The sequence below is a fragment of the Arachis hypogaea genome, chromosome 18 (genome assembly GCF_003086295.3).
Source record: "Arachis hypogaea cultivar Tifrunner chromosome 18, arahy.Tifrunner.gnm2.J5K5, whole genome shotgun sequence".
NCBI lineage: Eukaryota > Viridiplantae > Streptophyta > Magnoliopsida > Fabales > Fabaceae > Arachis > Arachis hypogaea.
In genome coordinates this window covers 120972331-120998439 of record NC_092053.1, presented here as the reverse complement: position 1 = coordinate 120998439, position 26109 = coordinate 120972331, and the positions used below count along the sequence as shown (strand labels likewise).

General features: G+C 37.3%; 1 protein-coding gene across 7 annotated transcripts; it reads left to right on the top strand.

The window, feature by feature from the left end:
- The first annotated feature begins 273 nt into the window (after positions 1–273).
- On the top strand, positions 274–26109 carry LOC112770760 (DNA-directed RNA polymerase V subunit 1). Of its 7 annotated transcripts, none has more exons than XM_025815159.3 (19): positions 281–479; positions 662–718; positions 1379–1492; positions 2080–2206; positions 2282–2397; positions 3052–3108; positions 5004–5177; positions 5807–5965; positions 6051–7943; positions 8042–8217; positions 14264–14339; positions 16649–16773; positions 18832–18971; positions 20574–20848; positions 21921–22094; positions 22178–22318; positions 22424–24621; positions 25082–25196; positions 25401–26109. In XM_025815159.3, the coding sequence occupies exons 3-19, from the start codon at positions 1403–1405 to the stop codon at positions 25719–25721; spliced, it is 6357 nt and encodes a 2118-aa protein (XP_025670944.1). In that variant the 5' UTR covers positions 281–479; positions 662–718; positions 1379–1402; the 3' UTR covers positions 25722–26109. The 7 variants fall into 7 exon arrangements, with proteins under 7 accessions (XP_072080219.1, XP_025670944.1, XP_025670943.1 ...); XM_025815158.3 differs by having other exon boundaries at positions 18829–18971; XM_072224118.1 differs by having other exon boundaries at positions 274–718.

Here is a 26109-nt window from a genome sequence, read left to right as displayed (position 1 = left end):
GGAGTTCTTCTAACTGTGGTAAAAAAAATACTATAAGTCTATAACCACGGTTAAGTTCATTCACGCGAAACAATATTCGATTTCGCATGGCACAAAGGAGGAAACGAGAATGCAAGGCGTTTCTCTAATTCTCTTTGGGCTCTTACCCAGCAGAACGAAATGCCACTTTTACCCAGCATGAAACGGCAGTAGAGGACGTGGAGTTGAGAGTCAACAAGGGCATTATCGTCATTTACTCATTCGCTAAAGAAAATAAACGTCCCACCTTCGCCTAATCGGTGCCAACGCAAAACAAAACAAATTTTCCAATTTTTGTTGCCAACGGCAAACAAAACTGAATACATTTCTAATTTCTTTTCACTCACACTCCTCACTTTCATACTCAGTCTCACTCACTCGCTCTCTCGCTCTTTTCTTCTTTCAAACCCTTTTTTCAGTTTCACGCGCTGCGAGAGGGAGAGAACCGAAGCTGAAATTCGGTACTTCGATATTTTTCCTTCTTTCTTCTCTTGAAGCGTGTGTTGGAGCTGCATTTTCGCTTCATGCAACAAAAAAGAAAAAAATTATATGTATATAAAACGATAATCGTTCGCATTTCAGCACCGGTTTTTTTGGTGACACCAGTTTTTTTGGCTTTTTTTTTAATCTGTCATTTCTTTAGGGTTTTGCGTTCAGTTCAGTGAGGCGCTAACAGCGCACACTCTTCTTTCCTTCTGAGGTGAGAGTTTTTAAAACCTGAATTCCTTTTCCTTTTTTTAATTTTATGAACTTTATTTTTGGTAGAGTTTTGATTTGACTAGCTCCATTTTCTCTGAAGGTCCACATTCTGGGGGGACCTTTTAAGTCACCGTGATTTTCTTTTCCCCCTCTTGACTTTGTTTTTCTGGTTTATACAACGCCAACCAGCCTAACACATTTTCATTTTCCTTAATTTTTTTTCTTCAACTGTTAATTTTGCAAGGTTTTGTGTTTTCCAGTGTATTTCATCCATCTCGTTAAAATGCAGAAAGAAGTGTTAACTTTTTTATTTATTCTTTTTAAAAACGTTTTTGGCAGAGCAGCAAGGGTTTTAGTCTAAAATTTTGTCAAACAGAGGGTTCTTTTATGTACCAATTTAAGGAGTTGGGTTAGATAATGATAAACTTGCAATTGCATGTTTATTATTATTTTTTTATTTTTTTATAGGAATTGAGACCCAAGATAAGTAGACTTGTGGATTTTATGTGTTTATATTTGTAAACCCAGTTAGTGTTCTGTGCCCAATTAAGGTTCATCTTCAGAAAATAAGCACTATTTGTGATTCTGGTTGTGAGTAATTAATGTTGTTGAGGACAATGTGAAATTATTGATTGGCTTTTTTGTGTTTATCTGTATGCAGGGACTGTGGATATACCATAGAGCCATGGAAGCAGTAGAGGATGCTCCTCCTTCAAATGTTTCAGAGGGAGAGATTGTTGGGATCCGATTCGCAATGGCTTCACGCAAGGAGATTGTAAGAACATAATGGATGTGTTTATTTTTGAAGTAGATATATTTGACTAGTCTCAGAGCAGTGGAGCTCTTTGTGGTGTTCACCTGAATAAATGCATCATCTGTTTTCAGTGTTATGGGGATCAGCGGAGAAAAGAAAACGAAAAGTTATTGATTGCATGCTTCGGATACAGGAAATCCGCCATAATTTTCTTTGCATTTTCTGCTGGGTTCATTTGAGGACTTCTTTTTACATTTGTTTTGTTTTTGACATTTTCTGAAATTTGTTACTGCCGTTTTTATGCGTTGTGGTCTGATTCCCATTTTCATTTTGGTTTAAAAAAAAAAAATTATGGGAATGAACACAAGCCCATATGACATAGAACCTGCTGGGTGTATACATGTAGGGTTGCATGCACTCTTCCCCCACCCCACCCATTGTGCTCTCATTGTTGAAAATTCTAAGCATGTTGCATAGAGAAGAAATTGTTTTTGAGACTCTGCCTAAGAATTTGTTACTAAGCATTTTTAATTTTTAATTATTTCATTTCATGTTTGTATTTGACTTGTTTCTATTCGTTGGGTAATTTTCTGTTCTTGTTTCGATAGTGTACAGCATCCATTAGTGACTCTTCAATTAGTCATGCTAGTCAGTTGTCGAATCCATTCCTTGGGCTACCCCTTGAATTTGGCAGATGTGAATCTTGTGGTACTTCTGAAGCAGGAAAATGTGAAGGTATATATTCTGTTTGCTAATTTCCTGTGTTTTCATTTTTAATGAACTTAGCATTCGAGGCATATCTATGTTTAGGTCACTTTGGATATATTGAGCTACCAGTTCCAATATTCCATCCCAGTCATGTCGTTGAATTGAAACGGATGCTGAGCTTGATCTGCTTAAACTGCTTAAAACTGAAGAAAACTAAGGTATTAACCAAATGGAGTATATATTGCTATGCTTTTTTACTTTCTATATCTTCCAATGGTTGGAGGGGTTTTATTGATTTGTTTGTTTTCAAAAATTAAAAATTACGTCTTATCCATGTATATTCTCCAATCATGGCTGTAAGTAGCATTTTGAATGCGGGTAACTCTAATGAAGTGTCAGACACATGTTTATAATTGCAATTAACGTCATCTATTAGTTCTTTTTTGTTACTTATTATTATTATTATTATTATTATTATTATTATTATTATTATTATTATTATTATTATTATTATTATTATCTGTTAGTAAAAAGTTCATGCGTAAGTAGTAGATAATTGTTGTAGTAGTTTATCATTTGGTTCTAGAAGGTGGTTAAGTCTGGCCATTTATTATTAGGGCTTAGCTCTCACAAAAGAGGCTATGATCTTGTGGCAGTCTTCAGTTTTTGCTGTACTTTAGTTTCACGTATTTAATAAGAATGAAATGGTATAATTTTAATGATTTGTTTTCAACTGTTGACTATATTTTGTATAGAATAATATTTTTATATTTTCTTATACTGCTGTCATGCACCCTGTGATAGATACAAGGATACAACCTTCTTCTTATGCCACTTTATGTGCTTAATCTTACTGACTCACAATCTTTCAGTTTCCAGGTTCAAGCAGTGTGTTGGCACAGAAATTGTTATCATCTTCATGTTGTCAGGTAAGTAAGACGTAATATATTTGTCTACTGATTCATTAATCATCTTAGTTTCTATTTGACTTGTTAAAAAATAAGATTCTTTAAAACTCTGATAGGTCAAGAGTGTTTGTTCGCATCTGAGCAGTGTAAAATCAATATATCGATATACATGTATTATTGATTTGAAAAAGGTTCCAGTTGCTAGTGTTCAAATGTTTTGTCTAGTTGATTTGTCCCCAAGGCAAATTGTACTACCTCGGAGTGTATTTATTTATTTATATGGAAAATTATTTAAAATATACACAAATATATGTGCTGACCAAAAAGCAAAAACGACTTTCCTGCTTTTGATCATGTTAACCATAATAGTGAATCCCAAACAGCAAAGTGGAGCAGCCAACTCAATGCTACAGCTGAATAGGGGATATCAGGATGGCCTCTTGGGGAAAATACATGTAACATAATGCTGCTTCTATGGCATATATAAATGTAAAAAATAAGAAATCAGAGACAATTAAACTCATTCATTATCAATAACTGGATGTCCTAATCATTTGCTTTCATTTGGGGCTTTTGAAAGGGGCCTTTTTGGCCTTTTCAGCATTCCGATAAACTTCTTATCTTTGTTCCATATTTGAGTGGGAGTGGCCAATCGAAAAGATTATGAGGGCCTTTCTTTGGTGCCTTATTTAGGATACAAATAGGGATCATTTGTTGTCGTCCTAAAAAGGAGGCTGGGGTCACGGTAATGTTGGCTATGGCATCAAGTTATCAAGAGTAAGCATGGCTTTGACAGGAATGGTTGTGTTGCTAATGCTGCTACCTGTGCTACTCATTCTAGGCCTTGGAAGTTCATTTCTCAAGGCTATAATACGTGTAAACTGTTGCTTTCTTTGGAAAGTTAGGTTCTGTTAGTGTGTTGTAGGTGCCACAATTTGGAGTATTTGGTTGGAGCATAATACATGGACCTTGAATGACATTACTTATAGGCAAGTTTTATGGGGTAGGATTAGACGATTGGGAATTATTTGGTGTAAGGCTCATGATATTTATAAAGGACTCTTCTTAGACTTGTTTAGAGATTGGAAAGCTATGCTCCATAGATAGAAATGCTAGATGAACAAGTAAAAGGAGGAGGGAAAAAATGAAACACAGAATAGCGGAGAAGGCAAAAGAAGAATTTTGTTGTTTTAAATAATTTGCTTTGTCTCCGATGGAAGAGAAGGCTATTTCCGTTGATGTGTGTTATGGGCGGGGGCAAATTCAGAATCAAATTCACATGTCTTTCTTTACTGTCTTGTGGCTGTGTTTTTATGGAACAATTTGTTTGGTATCTCTGATGAATGCTTGGTGTGGCCTGCAACCTTACATCAATTTCTATTGACTAGATTTGTTGATTTTGGAGGTTGGAAAGAGGAAAAATCTTTATGGCACTATGTAGTCTACGCCACTATTTGGAGTATTTGGTTGTAGTGCAATGTTGTGCACCTCAATGTCAAATTTTATGGCAAACATGTTCTATGGGATAGGAATAGAAGTTTGGCTTGTATTTGGTTTAAAGCTGATGATCTTTATAGAGGACTCTCTCACACTCACACATGTTGAGATTCGAAAGCACGCTATATGGATAATCTTTTGGTTGTTTCCTCCTGTATAAAAGAATTCTTATCCTCTATCTTGTATTATTATTCTGTTAGTCTTAATGTAATTCTTCGTTTATAATAATAATAAAAAGAAAATCTGGTTTAATTTTTTTGTATAAAGAATTTAGGCTTGAGCTTGTTCTTTCTTATTGGATTTGGCTGAATTTGGTTTTGCATTTGTGTTTACTTTTTATACATAAGAATATGATGTTTCCATCAATAGTCATTCAAAAAGTTAAATACATAAGAGGGCTTTGTATTCTCCCCTTTTAGGATGTGAATGCTGCTCAAGTTTCTATTCGGGAGATCAAAACAGATGGGGCTTACGGCTTGGTGCTGAAGGCACCTAAGCCTAAATTCAAGATGAATGCTGGATTTTGGAGCTTTTTACATAAATATGGCTATCGCTATGAGATTGATCATACTCGAGCTTTGCTTCCTTGTGAGGTTTGGTTTCTACTACCTTCCCTTCTTACTATGCTGTTTATATTGACTTGTTCCTTTACTTGTCTGTAATATTTTGTCATTGCCTGTTTTGAATTCCTTTTCTTAGGTGCATCATTTTATGCTGGTCCATATGTGCTTAATTTCATGTGCATATGTTCCTCCCCGCTCCTTATTTCTTGGTTTGCAACTATATTTGCTCTTGAATATTGTCATGCATGAATATAGGTTTCCTTCAAAGCCCAAAGAGAAGTATTTTCATAGTTTTTATTCCTGGCTTTGGCATTTCATTGCCTTCTACATCCTTCCCCCCCCCCCCCCCTTCATTTTGAGGATAGTGATTAGTATTAGTTGTATCTTCTAGAGATGAACAACTCCCGCTTTCAAAAATCTCCAAGCTTGTAGTAGCATATTTTTCTATAGTGGCAATTGTAGCATCTGATTTCATTACAGAGCTGGAATTGGCATTTGTATGTTCCCTGTGTATGGAATTTCTACCTAAATGTTATTTGGTTGACTCTTGGAGAGGTCTGTAATTGTGAGTCTAGGCTAATTGTGGTTTATATATTTTAGTTGAAATATCAGCGTGTTTTAGTTTATATTTGACTGATCAAGCTTTAATATCTAAATAGGTGATGGAAATGATTAAGAGGTTTTCTCCAGAGACCAAAAAGAAGCTTGCTGGTAAAGGATATTTTCCCCAGGATGGATATGTTTTGAAGTATCTTCCTGTACCACCAAACTGCTTGTCTGTGCCAGTAGTTTCTGATGGAGTCAGTGTCATGTCTTCGGTGAGCAAATGATAATGTAATTGGTGGTTGATGCTAATGTTCTTTTATATTGCATTGCTAAGTTACATTCTTTCTCATTTTTTAGGATCCTTCTATTACTATTCTTAGAAAATTGCTCAGGAAGGTGGAAATCATCAGAGGGTCTAGATCTGGTGAACCAAACTTTGAGTCTCATTTGGTGGAAGCAAATGAGTTGCAGTCACTGTTTGATCAGTACCTTCAAGTTAGGGGTACTTCTAAGCCAGCACGTGATATTGAAACCCATTATGGTGTCAATAAAGAACTTAATGATTCTTCTACAAAGGCATGGCTGGAAAAAATGAGGACCTTATTTATAAGGAAGGGTTCTGGCTTTTCTTCACGCAATGTGATAACTGGAGATGGTTATAAGAGGATAAATGAGATAGGGATTCCTCTTGAGGTAGCACAAAGGATAACATTTGAGGAGAGAGTTAGCATGCATAACATGAGGTACTTACAGAAGTTAGTTGATGAAAATTTGTGCCTAACTTACAAGGAAGGTATGTCGACATATTCACTAAGGGAGGGCTCAAAGGGGCACATATATCTCAAACCAGGCCAAATAGTGCATAGAAGGATTATGGATGGTGATATTGTCTTCATCAACAGACCACCTACAACACACAAACATTCATTACAAGCACTTGCTGTGTACATCCACAATGACCACACCGTTAAGATAAATCCTCTCATTTGTGGGCCCCTAGGAGCTGATTTTGATGGTGACTGTGTCCATCTATTTTATCCACAGTCCCTTGCTGCTAAAGCTGAGGTACTGGAGCTATTCTCTGTGGAGAAACAGCTTCTTAGTTCACACAGTGGTAATCTAAACCTCCAGTTGACCTCTGATTCGTTGCTCTCACTGAAGACTTTGATGAAGAAATGCTTTTTGAATAGAGCGACAGCACAGCAATTAGCAATGTTTCTTTCTGTACCTCTGCCACCGCCTGCTTTACTCAAACGCAGATCTGGTAATTCATACTGGTCTGCCATGCAACTATTACAATGTGCGTTGCCCTCATCTTTTGATTGCACTGGCGGTAGATACTTAATCAGGCAGAGTGAGATCTTAGAATTTGATCTCAGTAGGGACATTTTGCCAACAACAATAAATGAAATAGCTGCTTCAATTTTCTTCGGAAAGGGCCCTAAGGAAGCACTCAGTTTCTTTGATTTGATACAGCCCCTTTTAATGGAAAGCATATTTGCTGAAGGCTTTAGCTTTGGCTTACAAGATTTTTCAGTATCTAGGGCAGCAAAGCGAGGAATAAATAGAAATATTGGGAAAGTTTCTTCATTGTTGGGTCAACTCAGGTCAATATACAATGAGCTGGTTGCACAGCAAGTGGAAAGACACATTCAGGATCTTGAACGACCAGTTATTAATTCTGCTCTAAAGTCGAGCAAACTTGGGGATTTGATTGACTCAAAGAGTAGGGGGGCCATTGACAAGGTGGTTCAACAAATTGGTTTCTTAGGCCAGCAGCTTTTTGAGAGAGGGAGATTCTATTCCAAGGGCTTAATTGAGGATATAGCCATTCATTTTCGTCTAAAGTGTTGTTACGATGAGGATAGCTACCCTTCTGCTGAATATGGCTTACTCAAAGGGTGCTTTTTTCATGGTTTGGATCCATATGAAGAGTTGGTGCATTCAGTTTCTACAAGGGAAATAATTGTGCGTTCCTCAAGAGGATTATCTGAACCCGGAACACTGTTCAAGAACTTAATGGCCATCCTCCGTGATGTCATGATTTGCTATGATGGGACTGTTAGAAATGTTTGTAGCAATTCCGTCATTCAGTTTGATTATGGGAAGCAAGCTGGAGATGTGACCCAACATTTATTCCCTGCTGGTGAGCCTGTAGGTGTCTTAGCCGCAACTTCTATGTCAAATCCTGCTTATAAGGCAGTCCTTGATGCCAGTCCTAGCAGCAATTCTTCATGGGAATTGATGAAGGTAATTATTTCTGTGTAGCAAATATTTTCCATCTATGTTTGATATCTTAAAAATGATTTCTTCCCCTTGTAATTTATTGGTATGGGTTTGATCTTCAGGAGATACTGCTCTGCAAGGTCAATTTTAGGAATGAACCAAATGATCGTCGTGTAATTTTGTACTTGAATGATTGTGGCTGTGGGAAGATTTATTGCCGAGAAAATGCTGCTTATTCAGTAAAAAACCAATTGGGAAAAGTCAGTCTCAAGGATGCAGCAGTGGAGTTCATTATTGAGTAAGTTTCATCCTTTGGTTATTTGTTGTTGCTAAATTTGCTGTTTTCTGCATATATGTCTTTGTTAAGGAAGTTTTATGTTGCTTGTAAGACATGCATTAAGCATGGGTTGCTTCAGTTGTCTTAGTCAACGCTTATTCTGCCAGTTTGTGCTTAACTGCTTATCTGCTTCCAATATAGTTAATGTACCAGCAGATGCTAATATTATTTTTTGGGTTTTGGAGTGGTAACTGGTTTATGTGTTGCCTTCTCCTTGGAGTTGTCTAAGTTGTACACATGGAAGAGCTAGAAACTGCATCTGTGATGCTAATATTATCTATATCTAAGGAGTAAGGACCAATTATGAGTTGTGGGGGCATTAATGGTCAAATTCTTAAATGTATGCTTATAATGGCTTTGATACCATCTATTTGATGTTTTACCTCTCTTTCTTGCTGAGAGAAACCAGATGAAAGAGTCTATTTTGGAGGCATGTTTGATATGGAGTTTGACATTATTGTTCATGTTCCTCTTGGATAGTTTTGGCCATAAAAATCATAACACAACTTTTTGAGAATTCAAATGTCTGCATACACATTTTTTTTCTAATAAACAAATTGAAGTTATTTAAGTAACCATATTTCTGTTCTTACAGTGATTCTTTTGACCATAATCAGTAGTTTATTTTGTGAGATTTTGCTTGCTCCTCTGGATCTTATGGTGCTCGTGATTATCTTATTATTATCTATGGAGCTGTTAAAAAGTTCTCTATTATCTTTTCATTGACTTTATCTTGCCAATAAAATCTTGAAATCTGTTCTAAAGTGGTAGTACTGTAGTATGGGTTTTGAATTGTTTGTTTGTTTTTAGTTTGTTATTCCATCATTTTTAACTTGTTGTTTTTGAAAAGTTGCAGTTTGAAGTCTTTTAACAAGTGACTGATGTTATATTATTTACTAGCTTTGGTGTCTTTTGGCCTATGGCTTCAACTATGTTGAAGTATGGGGTTGCATTCAAATAGGTGGGACACCAATTCTGAAAGTAGAGTAGAGTAACTTAGAATAATCCTTATAAAGTCATCTGTCAGAGTATGCCTTCTGCTAGTTCTCTGTTGTCCTTATATGTGGGTGATGACTCCTGTATTAGATTCAAGGAGGATATTTGAATTCTTGGGTTTTTTTGCCTATTTTCTCTACATATTACCTTGGTTTCTTTAATTTTTTATACTCAGGATGACCTGTCTTGGAACTTTATCGGGGAGGTTAATAAATTAGAGTCCTTTCTAGTTTCTTCTTTTAGTCAACTCTTTTCTTCTTTCCAATACAACTGAGATGAGAAATTGGACTCTATTACATTTACTTCTCACTTTCCTACAACTTTTATTTCTTCTTTTGAAAGATTTCTCCTGGATAAATACACTTTAGATTTGGACTTAGCTTAACATTCACAACCATGAAACTTAACATAATATGTGGATCAATGTCCATCCTTAGGGTTTTTTAGAGTCTACCTTGGCCATAGGCAATGGGTGGTATTGTGGGACTCAACAAAATCAAATGACAAGCTCTATATGCATAAGCCTCTCACCGGTTTGTCCCCAGTATGTGTTTATTGTTAGGTTTAGACTCAAGGGCTCATCTTGTTTTGCATTGTTCTATGGTGTTTGATGTAGGCTTTCTAAAATCTTTGCCTTGTCTATGTCATCAGTTTCTACTTTCTAAATTGGGATGCCTTTGATATTTTACATAATACTTTTCTTAATGGTGCCATCATTGCTAATGTTTGTGGGGATTGACATCCATTGGTGCATGGTTTATCCTTATACAGTTTATTAGTTTTTTGTACTTTATTGCACAGTATGCAAAATCTCTTGTACACAGTATGTAATAGAGTAATCTGACTAAAGGATCTAGAAGAGCCTAGTAGCCGCTAGAAGCTAGAAACTGCTAGAGCAGTTATAAGAGCTGCCAACTAGGATAAATTTCCCCTAACAGTCCCTAACTAACTTAAGTTCGTAAAGATCTTTCCACACCTTTGGTCTAATTATATATGTATAAATACCGACTCATGACTCACCACTCTAATGTGAATATACTCTAATTTTCTACATTTCTCAGTTTCTTCATCTTCTCTCTCTCTCTCTCTCTCTCTCTCTCTCTCTCTCTCTCTCTCTCTGAAACACTACCATGGTATCAAGAGCTTCAAACTGCGAAAGCAGTGATCCTCCGTCACCTCCACAGGAAAGTCGCCGATGCCCGAGTCTTTTCACCCTCTGTTGCGTCCACTTCCAAATCTCTCACTTCGACTTGATGATCGGAATTACCGTTTCTGGTGGCGCCAAATGCTCTTGGCAATTAAGAGTAATTGCCTCTTCAATCTCATCGACTGATGTGCGATTCAGCCTCCAAAGTTCGATTCATTGAAGACACTCTCAATAACCATGTGTCGAGGCGAGTATGAACTTTGGGGCTCCTGACTTGGATAATTTCGACAGAGTCGGTTCTCACTCTGGTGGTCGTCTGTGATTTTTCTTGGCAATTGTGGGAGAACTTGGACTGCTACTTCGCATTGCAGACAAGAGTGAGCGTCTAGCAGCTGAAAACCGAGCTGAGCACTGTTGCAAAGATGTCGCAACTCGTTGAACAAGAACACACAGCTGCAATCCTTCCTGGACTTGGCTTGGAATATGACATGTTTGTCACGTCCATCGACACAAGATTTGAACCGTGTTCTGTTCCTCAAGTCGTAGCACATTTCATGACTGATGAAACATGCATCGAAGCAATGCAAAACGGTTCTCCACTTCAGATCTTAAAGCGCACATTGCAACTCAGTCAACCGCGTTGTTTAGAGGAGTGCGTGGTAGTCATCGTGGCGGTCACTTTGATTGTTGACATGGCAGGGGATGCAGTGGCAGATGAACTGGTCGGAGTTCCACTGTTTGTCAGCTCTGCAACAAGCGGAGCCACTCCAGCTTTAACTGTTGGTACAGGTTTGATTAAGACTTCCAACGACCCTTCCACCTCCACACCCTATGCAAACTTCATCTCAACCAATCTGCTCACACCAAACCATACTACTCATAACACCAATTATCCATCACATCAGACCTTGCATTATATGTTAACAATGCATTTGCATCAAATCTCTATCTCCAATTCATTTTTCGACCAATACTCCTTCTAGGGCTCCTGATTACTCTTCTGCCATAAGAACACTTGAATCAGTTGCTGATTTGGCCTGGTATCTTGACTTCGGTGCTACATCTCATGTTACTCCTGAATACTCCAATCTGATGCCACCCGTGACTCGTGGATTACTCCCTGTCCCCCAATACACCTCCCTTACCACGCATGAACCCCACATCCTCACACACAACCCTAACCTAAATCACTAATCCTCTCTGCTCAAACCAACCACATCCCCATTCTCCAACTCCAAACCCACCTAAAGCGCCATATTATTGCCCTGTACATGCCGTCTCTCTTGAACCTAAGTCAGTAAGTGAAGCTTTGGCATCAGCTCAGTGGGTTGCTGCTATGACACAGGAATTTCAGGCTCTGTCTCGCACCTCCACCTGGTCCTTGGTCCCTCTTCCTCCTAACTGAATGGCTATTAGGTGCAAGTGGGTGTTCCGAGTAAAACAGAAGCTAGATGACAGGATCAACAAGCTTAGGGCACATCTTGTTGCCAAGGGCTTTCTGCAAAAAGTAGGCCTTGATTACTTGAAAACATTTTCCCCGGTGGTGAAACCTGCCATAATTCGGGCGGTGCACACTATTGTTGTCACAAGTGGCTGGACTCTAAGGCAGTTGGATGTAAATTATGCCTTCTTAAATGGCGTACTCATTGAAGAAATGTATATGAAACAGCCAGAGGGATTCTCAGATGGTTCCAAGGCTAGTTTGTAAGGGCATGGTTTGAAACACTTTAAAGCCTTGTTCAATGATTTTCGGTTCAGCAGTGAACCATGTGATCCCTCTTTATTCATCAAAACTCACCAAGCTCATCTTACTTATGCACTTGTGTAAGTTGATGATATTATCATCAGTTTATCACTGCGTCCTCTCCCTCCTACATTCAAGAACTCATTGGTTGTCTCAGCGGCAAGTTTACTCTTAAGGATCTAGGGGATCTCCACAATTTTCTAGGAATTGAAGTTCAAAGAAGACCGGATGGCTCCTTGTTTCTCTCCCAGCAGAAATATATGCGGGATCTTCTCCAAAAGTGTAAAATGGACAAGGGCAAACCTCTTGGCACTCCAATGATTTCTGGACTAAAATTGTCACATAGTAGTGGCAGTGACATGGACAATCCTTCACTCTACCGATTAGTTGTGGGAGCTCTCCTGTAGCAGTCACAAGGGCCAAAATCTCATTTATTGTCAATAAAGCCTGCCAATTTATGTCCTCTGTTCAACAGAGTCAATGTAAGGCAGTTAAAAGAATCCTTTGTTACCTAGTTGGCACCCAAGAGTTTGGAATTCTGCTCAGACCAGCAGCTAACCCTCTGAGTTTGAATCTGTGAGGGTACTGTGATGCTGACTGGGCTGCTGATTTGGATGATTGAAGATCCACCTCGGGGATTGTGTCTACCTGTGACCAAATTTCATTATCTGGTGGTCAAAGAACAGCCCACTGTTGCTTGATCAAGCCCAGAGGCAGAATATAGGAGCATGGTTGATTTCACTGCTGAGCTTATATGGATCCAAACTCTGCTTACTGAACTAAAAGTACCTATCTCAGCACCCATTGTGTACTGTGACAATCTCAGTGCCATCATGCTAGCCAAAAAGCCGGTTCTACATAATAGAACTAAGCACATGGAGCTGAATCTCTTCTTTGTGAGAAAGAGTTATGGAAGGAAAATTACTTGTTGCTCACATGTTTAACACTGAGCAACCGGCTGATGTGCTGACCACTTCTTTGAGAGAAAAGCTTTTTGTAGCAGATTTTCAAAGTTATGAAAAGCCCAGTTTCAGGGGACATAAGAGAGTAAGCTGAGTAAAGGATCTAAAAGAGCCTAGAAGCTAGAAACATTTAGAGCAATTATAAGAGCTGCTAGCTAGGATAGATGCCCCCTAACGGTCCCTAACTAACTAAAGTTGGTAAAGAGCTTTCTACCCCTTTGGTCTAGAGTGCTGAACACTCTACTTATCTATGTATATATATTGAGTCACCACTCTAATGTTATTTTTAACCCCTCTTTCTAGTAGCAGGCATAGCTTCCTTTGTCCTCGGTTGTCACTGTCTGCCTCTTCCTCTCTCGTAAATCACTAATACTCTAAATTTTTCCTTGAATTTCAGTCGTTTGTCATATTACATCATTTCTATTTTCCATGTCTTCCAATTCTCTGCATCTTTTCGGAGTTGTTCTCTTTCTTGGACCGAGCAGCTCTTCAGATTGTGAAAGAACCACAAAATAGTATATGGTATGGAAGGGGACAAGCAAAAGGAAAAATGGACTTAATTTCGGCTGAATTATTCAGGTGTTCTTGTCCAATTTGAAGAGTTCAAAGTGATCTGTATATTGTAGAAGTTTGTGACTGTGTTATTCTGGTTTTAGAAAAAGGGGAAATGTACCTTGCCCTCATGAATTTTGTGCCATCGACAGCAATGTGTTGTTGTTGTTGTTGTTGTTGACAGCAATGTGTGGGATGCTATTGCTGCTATACCTGCTACACATTCTAGCCCTTGGAAGTTCATTTTTGAGGGTTACACTGCTTCCAAACCCTTGCTCTCCTTTATAGTAGGTGATCAGTCTCATTTTAACTTTTGGAAAGACCGTTGGATATGAGATACCTCTTTCAACCTAGCCCTTCCTTGTCTTCATAATCTATTTTTCTTGCATCATCTCCTATTGGGTCCTTTTTGTGGTTTATGTTTTCGTCTTTCAAAATAGTGGATATTAAATCATTTTGTGCAGCTTTCTAATCTCCGTTATATGACTCCTCATTTTGTTGGGTGTAAAAGATAATTTTTGAATTAATTGAGCAAACTGATATTTGTAATCTGTATTGTTAAAAAAGCTGTTAATATATTTTAGGAACATGTTTTTTCATATGCAGATATCAGCAACAGCGGCGTCTCAGGGAAAGCTCAGAAATTGGTGCAGGCCTTATTGGTCATATTCATTTGAACGAGGTAGTTAGAATGTTAGATGTCTTTCATTTCAAATTTGAGCCTACCTATATGTTGCTACCAACCTGACCCTAGACTTATCTTTGGTTGATGGCGACTATACTATAAATTTTTCCGGTGCTATCTATACTACAATGTGCAAACATGACCAAAGACGTTCTTTCTATGGGGTTTCTTCTTTTGCTTTCTTTATCAGATATGTAGTGGGGTTGCCAAGCACTTATTCTGCAGCATGAGCTTTTCATAAACTTGTATAAAACCATAACTAGCTGAATCTGGTCAAATTAGTGCCTCTTTTATCTAGATGCATTTGTTTTTGAAAAGTTGTTATTCTGTGATTTTTTTTTTAATATATTTTTTAAATGTTACAATAATAGAGTTAGCTGAGTAAAGAGAGGTAGAATGAGTTAGGAGATCAAGAAGAGTCTAGAAGCTACTAGATGCTACTAGCTGTTAGAGTAGTTAAGTTATAACTGTTAGAACTGTTAACAATGGCTGCTAGGATAACAGTCCGTAAATAACTAAAGCTTGTAAATACCTTTTTTCCCTTTAGTCTAGAGTGCTGAATACTCTTCCTATCTATGTATAAATACTCTAATGAGAACTCAACACTCACTTTCTACATTTCTCTCCTTCTGCTTCTCTCTTTGTTCTCTCTTCTTCTCACCTTCTCTCTACACTGAAACACCATCATATAATGTTTACACATATTTGAATTTGAATGCATATACTGCAACTTTTGTTTCCTTCCATTGCATGCATACATATACCTGCGTGTAACTATAAATTCTACAATTTTAGATCAGCTAATTTATACAATTTTTATACAAGTAATACCTTTATCAATCTCAGTAGCTTAAGGAAGGAATGGTAACAAAACTAATGATCTTCTCTATTAGTAGGGCTGCCATAAGCTTGTCAAATCAGAACAAATGTCTACTAAACTAAATTGAAAGATCACTAATGTGAAACAGGGTTTTGATAGCTTGCTAGTGAAAGGTTTTTTTTTCCCCATTAAGTTTATTCATGATTTATTCAGTTTGTTACCTAGTCCTGCTGGTCTTAGTGATTAGTCTGTTTTTAATTCTGAATTGCTGGGTTTTGGTAATGATTATTTCCTGTCTGTTAACTTTTTCTTTTTGGTTTGAATGTTAGTTTTATGATTGCTCCATTATTAGAGTATAATGGTGGATGAGTGGGACATATATTTTATTCAGAACAAATAATGTTGGTGGAAAATTGGAGGATCTGTAAAGCTGACGAGAGATTGAAAGAATTTTTTTCCCTTCATATGAGAACACTACAAAACCAATTATAAAATTGGATGCATGGAAGATTGTTTGTTAAAGAGACTAGTGTAGACTGAAGATAAGGTTTTTGGTGGAACCCCTAGATAAGAACTTGTTTTTTGATTGAGCCCAGTGGTCTTTGACCTATGTTGCCAATCCTATTGAATGGAATAAGCTTGGTTGTTGTTAAGTAGGCCTCATTATTATTAGGTTTAAATACTCTGTTAGTCTTTATAGTTTTACCAAATTTTTATTAGGTTTGTATCGTTTAAAAGTTCGTAATTGGGTCCTCTATTAGATGAAAATTTTGAATAAAGTCCTTACTAGTAGTTATCTTTTAGGAAAAGAACGCATTAATCCTAGATTATTTTCTTCTAGAATATTTAACAATCCATCTTACAAAAGCACACAATGAATATTCCAAGACTATTTCGTATTTTTTAGCAAAAAACAGTTAGCAAGGACTAAATTGAAAACTTTATCTAATATAGGAATTCAATTATAAGCTTTTAAATTATAAGGACTTACTATAGGGATTGAAGAGTAACTAACCATAGCCGCCTTATTATTATTATTATTTGGCTTGTATGAATTTTGGATCCTTGTAAAATATATGCCTTTTGGTTTTGGTCCATATAAATTTCTTATTTTTTTATTTTATTTCATTTCTCTTGTTGGATATTGGTCCTAGTAAAATTTTAGACCCTTAGTTTTGTCCATTTAATGCTGACATGGTAGGATAATGCTAAGGCCTGAAGGTTGGATGCAGAGATGGTTTATCTTGCCAAGCTAGTACTTAGTATTTAATGTGTCCTATTAGCATTTAATTGGCCATGTCAATGTTTACTAAGGCAACCAAGACCCAACATTTTAAATTTTACAAGGACCAAAAGAAAAGGAAAAAGAGAAAAATAATGGGACTAAAATTTAAAAACACGTATTTTACAAGGACCAAAGACTCATTTAAGTCTTACTACTGTTATTATTATTATTGATAAAAATAACTATTAACTTTTTGAACAGGTAATGTTAAAGAAGCTGAAGATCAATTTGGAGGAAATTTTTCAAAGATGCCAAGATAGAGTTATGTCCTTTTACAAGAAGAAGAAAGTTAGTAGTATTTTCAAGAGGATTGCACTGGATGTCAGGTGAATCTGCAGTTCTCTCATAATGCATTTGGATGACATGCTACACTTTTCATGTTTGTCTGATTTACTTAGTTGTTGACTTATAAGTTCTCTATTTTGTCTATTTAATTGAAAACCAAAAAGAAATGGAAGTGTCTACTAAGTGTCCACTAGACGGAGGATCAGAACTAGTTTTTGTTTTTAAAAATCATTTTAGCTTGAATAAGCGACCAAATTTCTAGTTCAAGTTTAATTAAATTTTATTCTTCCTCTAATCTGAACCATGCCGAGCCTTAATTAGCAGAATGGCAATCCCCACAAATGGCCATATGGTTTTTTGGCAATCCTATCTCCTGATAAGTTAATAGGCAATGTGCTGAACCATTTTATATGTTGTACTAAAAAGAGATGTTTACTGATGAAATATATTTTTTCAGTACATGCTGTCACTTTTTCACTCAATAGGCTTTATTTAGGAGCCTGAGAATAATTACACTACCACGTTGGATACTGGCATTTTATACATCAAGCTACTATCTATATGAATTGGCAACAGTGGCTAAGAGACAAATAGATACGGACATCATGAATGTTATGTTACTAACCTACACACTACTAGTTTTTGGAAATAAAGGGTAAATGTCGAAATATACCTTCAGAGACAATTAGGGACTAGTGGGGGCATCAACTGTAATCAGTTCTCCTGAATTGGCATAGGAAGTCAAGTGACGATATTTGTATGTGAGGGGGCTGATAAGAGGGCAAGTATCCATTTTGGGAGTAGACATAGGAGAGTGAGAGCTGTAGTGCACTAATTTGGGATTTTATCAGTTTTGCAATACCTATATTGTTATCTTTTTCCTCTTACACTGATATCAGTCTTGGGAGTGTTATTAATACACTTCATTTATTTTTGCTTATAATCTGTGGGTTCTGACATTATTTCTAACACTTCCCATCAAGTTGGAGCATATAAATCTAATGCTCCAAGCTTGTATCAAACATGTTGAATACAAGGTCCTTGACTCCTTGTTGGAATTTGTGAAGGTATCTACTATTTCAATCTTGAAACTTGCATTTTCAGTGGTAGTTACCTTAGAAAGGTCTTTTTGTTACACAAAGTGATAATTAATTAGATTAGAAGCAATACAAATTACTGCATGATTATCAAAGTGTAGCCTAAAAAAAAAAAAAACAAAAAATAATTTTTAAAAAATGCAAACTTCAATTTGATCCAGGTACATGCTCTCATCTGGCTGTACCTATTGCACTATAATCTGCTTTTGTAGTTGACTGAGCAACCACATTTTGCAATGCATTCAATAGAGTAAACAATTGTTTGGGTATTTCTACAGTTCGAGTCCTTCAATATGATATGTAGGTGAAACATCTGTTGTCCCTCAAAGTGAGTGAAAAAATGATGCTTCCGGATACTATTAAATTAAACACTGATTATTCAATTCAGATTTTTAGTATTGAATAGCATTGAAATTGACAAGTGTTAAGTGCTTTCTTGTGCACTGCAATGCTACTTTGAGCAAGATGCCTAAGCCAATGTCACAGAGCTTACTTGTGGAAAATGCTTGTTGCTAGAGATCCAAAAGTTACCCTCCTGCCAAATATCCCAAATGCTATGAATTGGAGAGCTTTGGCGTGGTTTTGTTTATCGAAGTCAAGAATTAGAGTGTATTCGTACTGTTTTAAGCTATCAGCACATTCAATGGAATCATTGCATCATAATGTACTAAAAAAATCAACTCTATTTTCTGTTGCGTATGTCAATTCGATATTGCAGAGATGAAACCCATTAAGTTTTCTCTCAAATTTTTGTGTCACTTAAACTTTGAGAATGGTTTCTATTTGACTAGATTTTCGCCTCATAAACTTCTTGATGGGGATTCAAATATCTGTTTCCTTACCCGCTTCCCCAAGAAATAACCCCAACTATTAAAGAGATAATATATTCTATACACTCTAATTTCGTGCTTTTTTCTACTAATCATTGCTCTTGACATTGAAATGTCAAGTTATTGAAAATTCTTGGACTTAAGAATATAATATCTCTGTTATTTTTAGCAGTGAGTGTTGCTCTTGCTCGCATTCTTCAGCACCGTGTGTAACGTTCCTTTGGCAAGATGATGATATGAATGAGTTAAATGTAACTGCAAACATTCTGTCTGACACAGTCTATCCAGCTCTGCTTGAAACAATAATCAAAGGTATTTTCATCTGGTTTTAGTTTAAAGAAGTCCTATGTTTCTTTTATCTTTTATTATGTATTTGTTGGAATAATTTGTTTTGGTTAGGAAACATGAAAAATATGAGAATGATTTCTGACTATTTTAGGATTTCGTTCTTGATTTTATCTGATATTATACACTAACCAAATGCACCTATTGTTTTTTATTTTTGGTCACTTGTATTAACTGTGAATTCCACCCTCTCAGTGACAACCCTGACCCAATGTGCATGCTCCCTGAAAAAAAGCCTTGTTGCTATCAAATATTTGATGACTTTTAGAAGTCTCTGGCCTTTTCCCTTGGCAGATGGTGTAAACAAGTTGCATCAAGCTTTCATGCTCACTAATGCAAGTTCATGTCTATTTCATGTGCCTAAGAACAAAGGCAACAATTGTAGCAAACATTGCCATTCCCCCAAATCGTATCTTCAATCAAATGGCCAGAGAGCAGCCTATATATATAAGCCTCGTATGAAACACCATGTGACTATGTGAGGTATTCGAGTTGCACCCAAACAACTTATTAAGGAGCCGTGGAACGTGCTTGCTCCTCCTGCTGCTTCTAATTGCTCCAAATTTGGCCTTAAGATTCTCAAACTTTTGTTAGTATTCATCTTTTCCATTCCAGTATGCACAATTGAAGCTCCACCGAGAACAAGTTCAAGGCTCTGATACCAGTGATAGAACTATTAGCAGTTCCATAGAGAAAGGGAGAATAGTTTGGATTGAACTGGGAATTGTTGATAATGTCTACAGAACCCTAAATTTGATACGATTGTTAAGCTGTCTTACTTTACCTGTTAGCTACTAATCCAAACTGATTCCTAACTCTCCCATAACGAGAATAATATGTAAAAGGGGGAAAGAGGATGTGCTAACATGGAAAATTTAATTCATGCTTTGGTTCCATAAAATGCTCTAACACTACTTTTTGCATTAATTGTTTGCCTAGCACCAGTATTACCAATTTTTTATGTTTAGCAGTTCTATCATCCAGCTAGAATTCCCCATTCTCTAGGTTGGCAACCATATCCATTATTATGGAATCGTGGAAAAGAAAATAATTTGAGTTTTTACCTTATCTTTTGTGCATAATTTGTTTCCAGCTTTTCTTGACAGATCTCTTATAATAAAGAACTACTGCTTAAGCTAAAAAAAAAAAAATCTTTTGTAGGGAATTTGTAAGACTGGGATTAAATGTTGGATAGTCAAAAGCCAACAAGAAAATGGGCTTAATGTTGTTAAGTACAGGATGTTGCTTTCAATGAGTGGATGCACTAAAGAAGGATTAGGACTTATTGCGTTATATAGAGAAATCATGGTAGTGGTTATTGTGGGGGGGAAAAGAATTGGAAGAATCTCATATTGGGTTGTTCAGTCATATCTCGAGGAGATATGTAAAACTTCCAGCATAGCCAGTATATTAGATGGAGGGTAGTCCAATAGCTAAAGGTAGAAGCAGGATCTAGAAAAACCATAGGTGACCCTCGAATAGGAAGTGTATATATTTACTGTCATGTGTTTCATTATTACTTGCACTCTTTAATCAATTTTGTTCTGACTTTCTCTCACTGGAAAAAAGGTGATCCTCGAATTCGCTCGGCGAATATAATCTGGGTTAATTCGGACACAAACACATGGGTTCGAAACCCCGGTAAATCTCCAAATGGTGAATTGGCGCTAGATATTGCTCTTGAGAAGGCAGCTGTTAAACAAAGTGGTGATGCTTGGAGGATTGTAATTGACTCCTGCCTTCCTGTTATTCACTTGATTGATACAAGGCGTTCGATACCTTATGCAATCAAGCAAATTCAGGAGCTATTTGGGATCTCATGTACTTTTGATCAAGCAATTCAGGTAAAATTCTGATGTTTGTGTTGAATAATAATATAATATACTGTTTACAGATCTTCCCTCTGCTCCGCTTCTTTTTGTATAATGAATTAAGAATACATTTAAGGTGGCACTGATCGGACCATTTGCTTTCAGTTCCTATTATATATTAAATTTAAGGTAGCTTCTGCATTGAGTTTCAAATTGTAATTATATACTCAACTATATTACAAGGCAGATATTGTATGGGTGACTCCTAGTAAAGAGAAATGAAAAGAAAAGATATTGTATGAAGTGAACATGTGTTTCATCATTTAGTTTCTTGTTTTCTGATTTATTTTCTGAAGTTTATATATTATTCCTAGTGTACTTCATGAGATGTGCAGCATTGTCATTGTGAGTTAGAGGTGGCTGCTTATATTATCATTTCCTACTTATTTTATGACTGCCTGAAACAGTTCTCTAATGCTAAGGATTACCATATAGTGCTTATTTTTAAATTCACTGCGAAGATAACATAAACCTTATCACTATTTTTTTATATGCTGGTTCCATGAGATATGTCGGTCACTTTGCTTTTGGTTTTGTTTATTTTTTTAAATAACAGTACATGAAATTATTTAGATAGTGATATTGAGTGTCTAAATGCTAACTGATGGTTGCTGCTTGATTGAGTTTACTCTATTATGCTTATATTTAAAATAATGATTTCTATGCTTAGTTGGGGATTGAGGTTTGCGTTAATAAACTAACAGAAAGTAAAGTAGATACTATTGAATTATATGTAGTTATTTACAAGCTTGTTTTTAATTGGGGCCATATTTAGGGTATTAATTCAAGAACTTAATATTGTGCTTATTTCCTGTCAGCTCTGCAAGAGCTCTTGTTACCAACTTATTTTTCTGTTCTCATTGCTGAGGAAGTCATTTTTTCCTGCAAGAATCTTTCTGTTCTTTATGGCTGCACTACTGATGGTAGAATGATGTCAAATTGTTTGATCATAATCTACTCTTTGGTAGCCCTGTCTACTTTTCAGTAGCCCCTATATTTGTGCTCTACCTTTGCCCTTTCTTTTAACACTTCTAGCTGTTTGCAGCGTCTTGCATCATCTGTGAAAATGGTGGCAAAAGGTGTTCTCCGTGAGCATCTTGTTCTTTTAGCTAGCAGTATGACATGTGGTGGAAATTTGGTTGGGTTCAATACGGGTGGATATAAAGCTCTTGCTCGTCAATTAAACATTCAAGTACCTTTTACTGATGCAACACTCTTTGTAAGTCTCTACCTTAATAAGCTTTTAAGCCTTAAGACTTATCATGTCATCAATTATCTTACTTTGCATATATGATTATGCAGACACCTAGAAAATGTTTTGAGCGAGCAGCTGAGAAATGTCATACGGACTCTTTATCAAGCATAGTTGCCTCCTGTTCTTGGGGTAAACATGTTGCAGTTGGTACAGGATCAAGATTTGATATTCTATGGAATGCGAATGAAGTATGATCAAACTCTGATTTAATGGACTTAATAAGCCACCTTATTGGTTGGAGTTCTATGATTCTTTATATATATATTTTTCAATATTGAATTTTTCTTTTGCAGATAAATTCAAAGGAGATTCGAGGGATGGATGTTTACAATTTTCTTCACATGGTCAAAAGCGTTAATGGCGAAGAGGAAAATAATGCTTGTTTGGGTGAAGACATTGATGATTTGCTAGACGAAGACGATGTAGACTTTGCTGTGTCCCCACAGCATAACTCTGGTTTTGAAGCTGTTTTTGAAGAGAATTGTGACCTATTGAATGGTTCAACAGCCAATGGTTGGGATACAGATCAAAATGAAGCAAAGTCAAATGATTGGTCAGCCTGGGGAGGTGGGAACAAAGTTGAAACAAAAGGCGGTGCATCCAAGGATTGGGATGCAAGCATAGGTGAAGCCAAAGAAAAATCAAATGATTGGTCAGCATGGGGAGGAGGGAATATAACTGAAACAAAAGATGGTGCATCCAAGGCTTGGGATTCAAGCATAGGTGAAGCCAAAGAAAAAACAAATGATTGGTCAGCCTGGGGAGGAGGGAATAAAGCTGAAACAAAAGACAGTGCCTCCAAGGCTTGGGGTGCAAGCACAGGTGAAGCCAAAGAAAAACCAAATGATTGGTCAGCATCGGCTGGAAACAAATCTGTAATACATGATGGCGGATCTGAAAGAGCACCAAAAGATTCTTGGAGGCCACAGAAGTTGATGTCTGATGTTAATCAAGGAGACTATACTAAGCCAAGTTCTTGGGATGCAAATACAGATCGGGAAAAAACACCATCAAATGATTGGTCAGCATGGGGTGGAAGCAAATCTGGTACACAGGATGGTGGATTTGAAAAAGCCCCAGAGGGTTCCTGGAATCAGAAGTTAAAATCTGTCCAGAAAGACTTTTCCGATTCCAGTGCTTGGAATGCAAAACAGGATGAGAAACAGTCAAATGACTGGTCATCTAGGAGAATTCAGGATGGTGGTTTTGAAAGGGCCCAAGAGGATACTTGGAATGCCAACACAGAACCAGCAAGAACAAAATCACATGACTGGTCAAATAGGGGCCATAATAAATCTCAATTTCAAGATGATTCTCAGAAGTCTGGTGCTTGGGGTGCAAAACCAGATCAGACAAGATCAAGTGACCGGTCGAATTGGCGGCAAAATAAATCTCAAGTTCAAGATGATTCTCAGACTTCTAGTGCCTGGGGTTCAAGACCAAATCAGACAAAAACCAGTTGGGGTCAAGATAAATCTCAAGCTCAAGATAATTCTCAGACTTCTAGTGCCTGGGGTTCAAGACCAAATCAGACAAAAACCAGTTGGGGTCAAGATAAATCTCAAGCTCAAGATGATTCTCCTAACTCCAGTGCTTGGCGTGCAAAACCAGATGAGACACTGACAAGTGATTGGTCCTGTTGGGGTCAAAACAAATCTCAAGCTCAAAATGATAACCAGAAGTCGAGTGCTTGGGGTGCGAAACCAGATCAGACAAAAGGAAGTGATTGGTCCAATTGGGGCCAAAATAAATCTCAAGCTCAGGAGGATTCTTGGAAGTCTGAGAAGTCCGGTGCTTGGGACATGAATGCAGATCAGCCAAAAGCAAGTTCAAATGATTGGCACGCAAGGGCTGGAAATAAATCTCAAATGCAAGATGGTGGATCTGAGGGAGCCCAAGAGAATTCTTGGGGAGCTCGTAAGTGGAAAGCTGAAGATAAGGTCAGAGCAGCTGTTATTCAAAATGATACATCTAGGTCTGGTGAATGGTCATCATGGGGAAGTAATAACAACAAAGGTGAACCAAAGGTCGGAGATGATGGTATACCGGTGGAGTCCAATGCTTGGGCCCATAAATCTGAGAATGTGAATGTGAACCAGAGTAAGGAAATTGAATCAAATTGGGATGCTAAGAAGCCTGTTGACAATAGCTCTTGGGGAAGACCCAAGTCCCAGGAAGACCGACCATGGAATACCCAGAATGAATCCAATCAAGCTGCAAGTTCACAGGGGTGGGAATCACAAATTGCTTCAGCCAATGCCGACAGTGACAAAAGTTTTCAGTGGGGAAAACGAGGCAGGGAATCATTCAAGAAAAATCGTTTCGAAGGTTCTCAAGGTTGGGGTTCAAATGCTGGTGACAGGCAGAACAAGGGTCGCCCTCCTAGAACACCTGGATCAAGGTTGGATATATACACATCTGAGGAGCAAGAGGTTTTGAAGGATATTGAACCCATTATGCAGTCAATCAGACGAATCATGCAACAAGAAGGGTATGTTCTCTCTCTGACAAATTAATGCAAATAATCATGCATTGAGTTTACAAGCCGAGAGATGATTGTAAGTGGCCATATTTTGAGGTTGATGTTTGTTCCTGGCATACTTTAGTTTGAGTTGTCTTCATGTGACCTTAAGGTCGGGTTCAAACTATGTAATCACTTACTGATGCAAATATCTCCTAACCCTGCATAATGTGAGATGCTTTTGTACCGGGTTGTCTTATGCCTAGTTTATTTTATAGCCATGGTTTTTAAAGTATGTTGATTGCAAGGCGCATATTATGGAAGTGGTATCACTACCACTATTTTGCTAATTTTGCTTTTAGAAACCCGCTACTAGCTATGTGCCTATGACAACCAACTTATCATTCTTCATCATACATAAGCTTACATTATTAGTTTCCATTTTATTACCTTTATATCTTATTTTCTTATAATAAATTTGTATTTGAAGGTACAATGATGGGGATCCATTAGCAGCAGATGATCAAACATTTATACTTGAGAATGTGTTTGAACACCATCCAGATAAAGAAAATAAAATGGGTGCTGGAATTGAACATGTCATGGTAACCAAATTCTTCCTTTGTTGCCATTTCAGCTTTCAGTTACATTTATAATTGAATTGTAGTTGCACTGGCTAAATGACGATTTCTTTTCCAAATCTTCTATCGGTGTTAAGCATGTGCTACTTATCTATGTATACGTTTGTGTATAAATTGATTATTGCGTGCGCTATGCTTTCGTATTTCTGAGATATTTTGTTTTTTCAGATTGACAAACACAGCGTTTATCAGGAAAGCAAATGTTTTTACGTGGTTTTGAAGGATGGAGAAAAAAGGGACTTTTCTTATCGTAAATGTTTAGGCAACTTCATAACGAAGAAGTATCCGGATGTTGCTGAATCGTTCGTCGGCAAGTACTTCCGTAAGCCTCGTCCAAGGGGGGATCAGGCCTCAACTCCAGGATTGTCAGAACAAGCCACAACTCCAGGGTTGTCGGAACAGGCCGCAGCTCCAGGGTTGCTAGGACCAGCTCCAACTCCAGGGTCGTCGGAACAGGCCCCCAATCCCGGTTTGGTGGAAACAAACTAGTAGAAGACCAGAACTGTCCATATTGTTTGTTGTACAGAGGGCAGGCCACTGAATAGTTGTTGATAACATCAGATCACAATTCCTGTAGGAAATGGTGTTTTCTAAGTTGTTGACTGTCATGACACTTGAGATGTGAATTACCATAGTACACATACTCTGATGTTAATATTTTTAGTCGTTGAATGCTAACCGCAGCTGATGTCTGATGAACGTGGCAAATCCTGCCAACCAATTTTCTTATCCTCAATCTGAGGTCGCTGGTGACCAGGATTGCAATATTCATATAACTGATTCTGGCATTAGTTTTTGGATGTTATTTGTTAATGGTGTTTCCTTATTTCTGTCACGCCTGCGAAGTTGATATACATGTCTCAACGATTGAATGTTA

Bases quoted from the DNA above. Each gene is read 5' to 3' on its own strand.
- LOC112770760 (XM_025815158.3), top strand. From the start codon at position 1,403: ATGGAAGCAGTAGAGGATGCTCCTCCTTCAAATGTTTCAGAGGGAGAG. The intron at 3,109-5,003 runs GTAAGTAAGACG...CTCCCCTTTTAG, and splicing joins TATCATCTTCATGTTGTCAG to GATGTGAATGCTGCTCAAGT. The intron at 5,966-6,050 runs GTGAGCAAATGA...CTCATTTTTTAG, and splicing joins GAGTCAGTGTCATGTCTTCG to GATCCTTCTATTACTATTCT.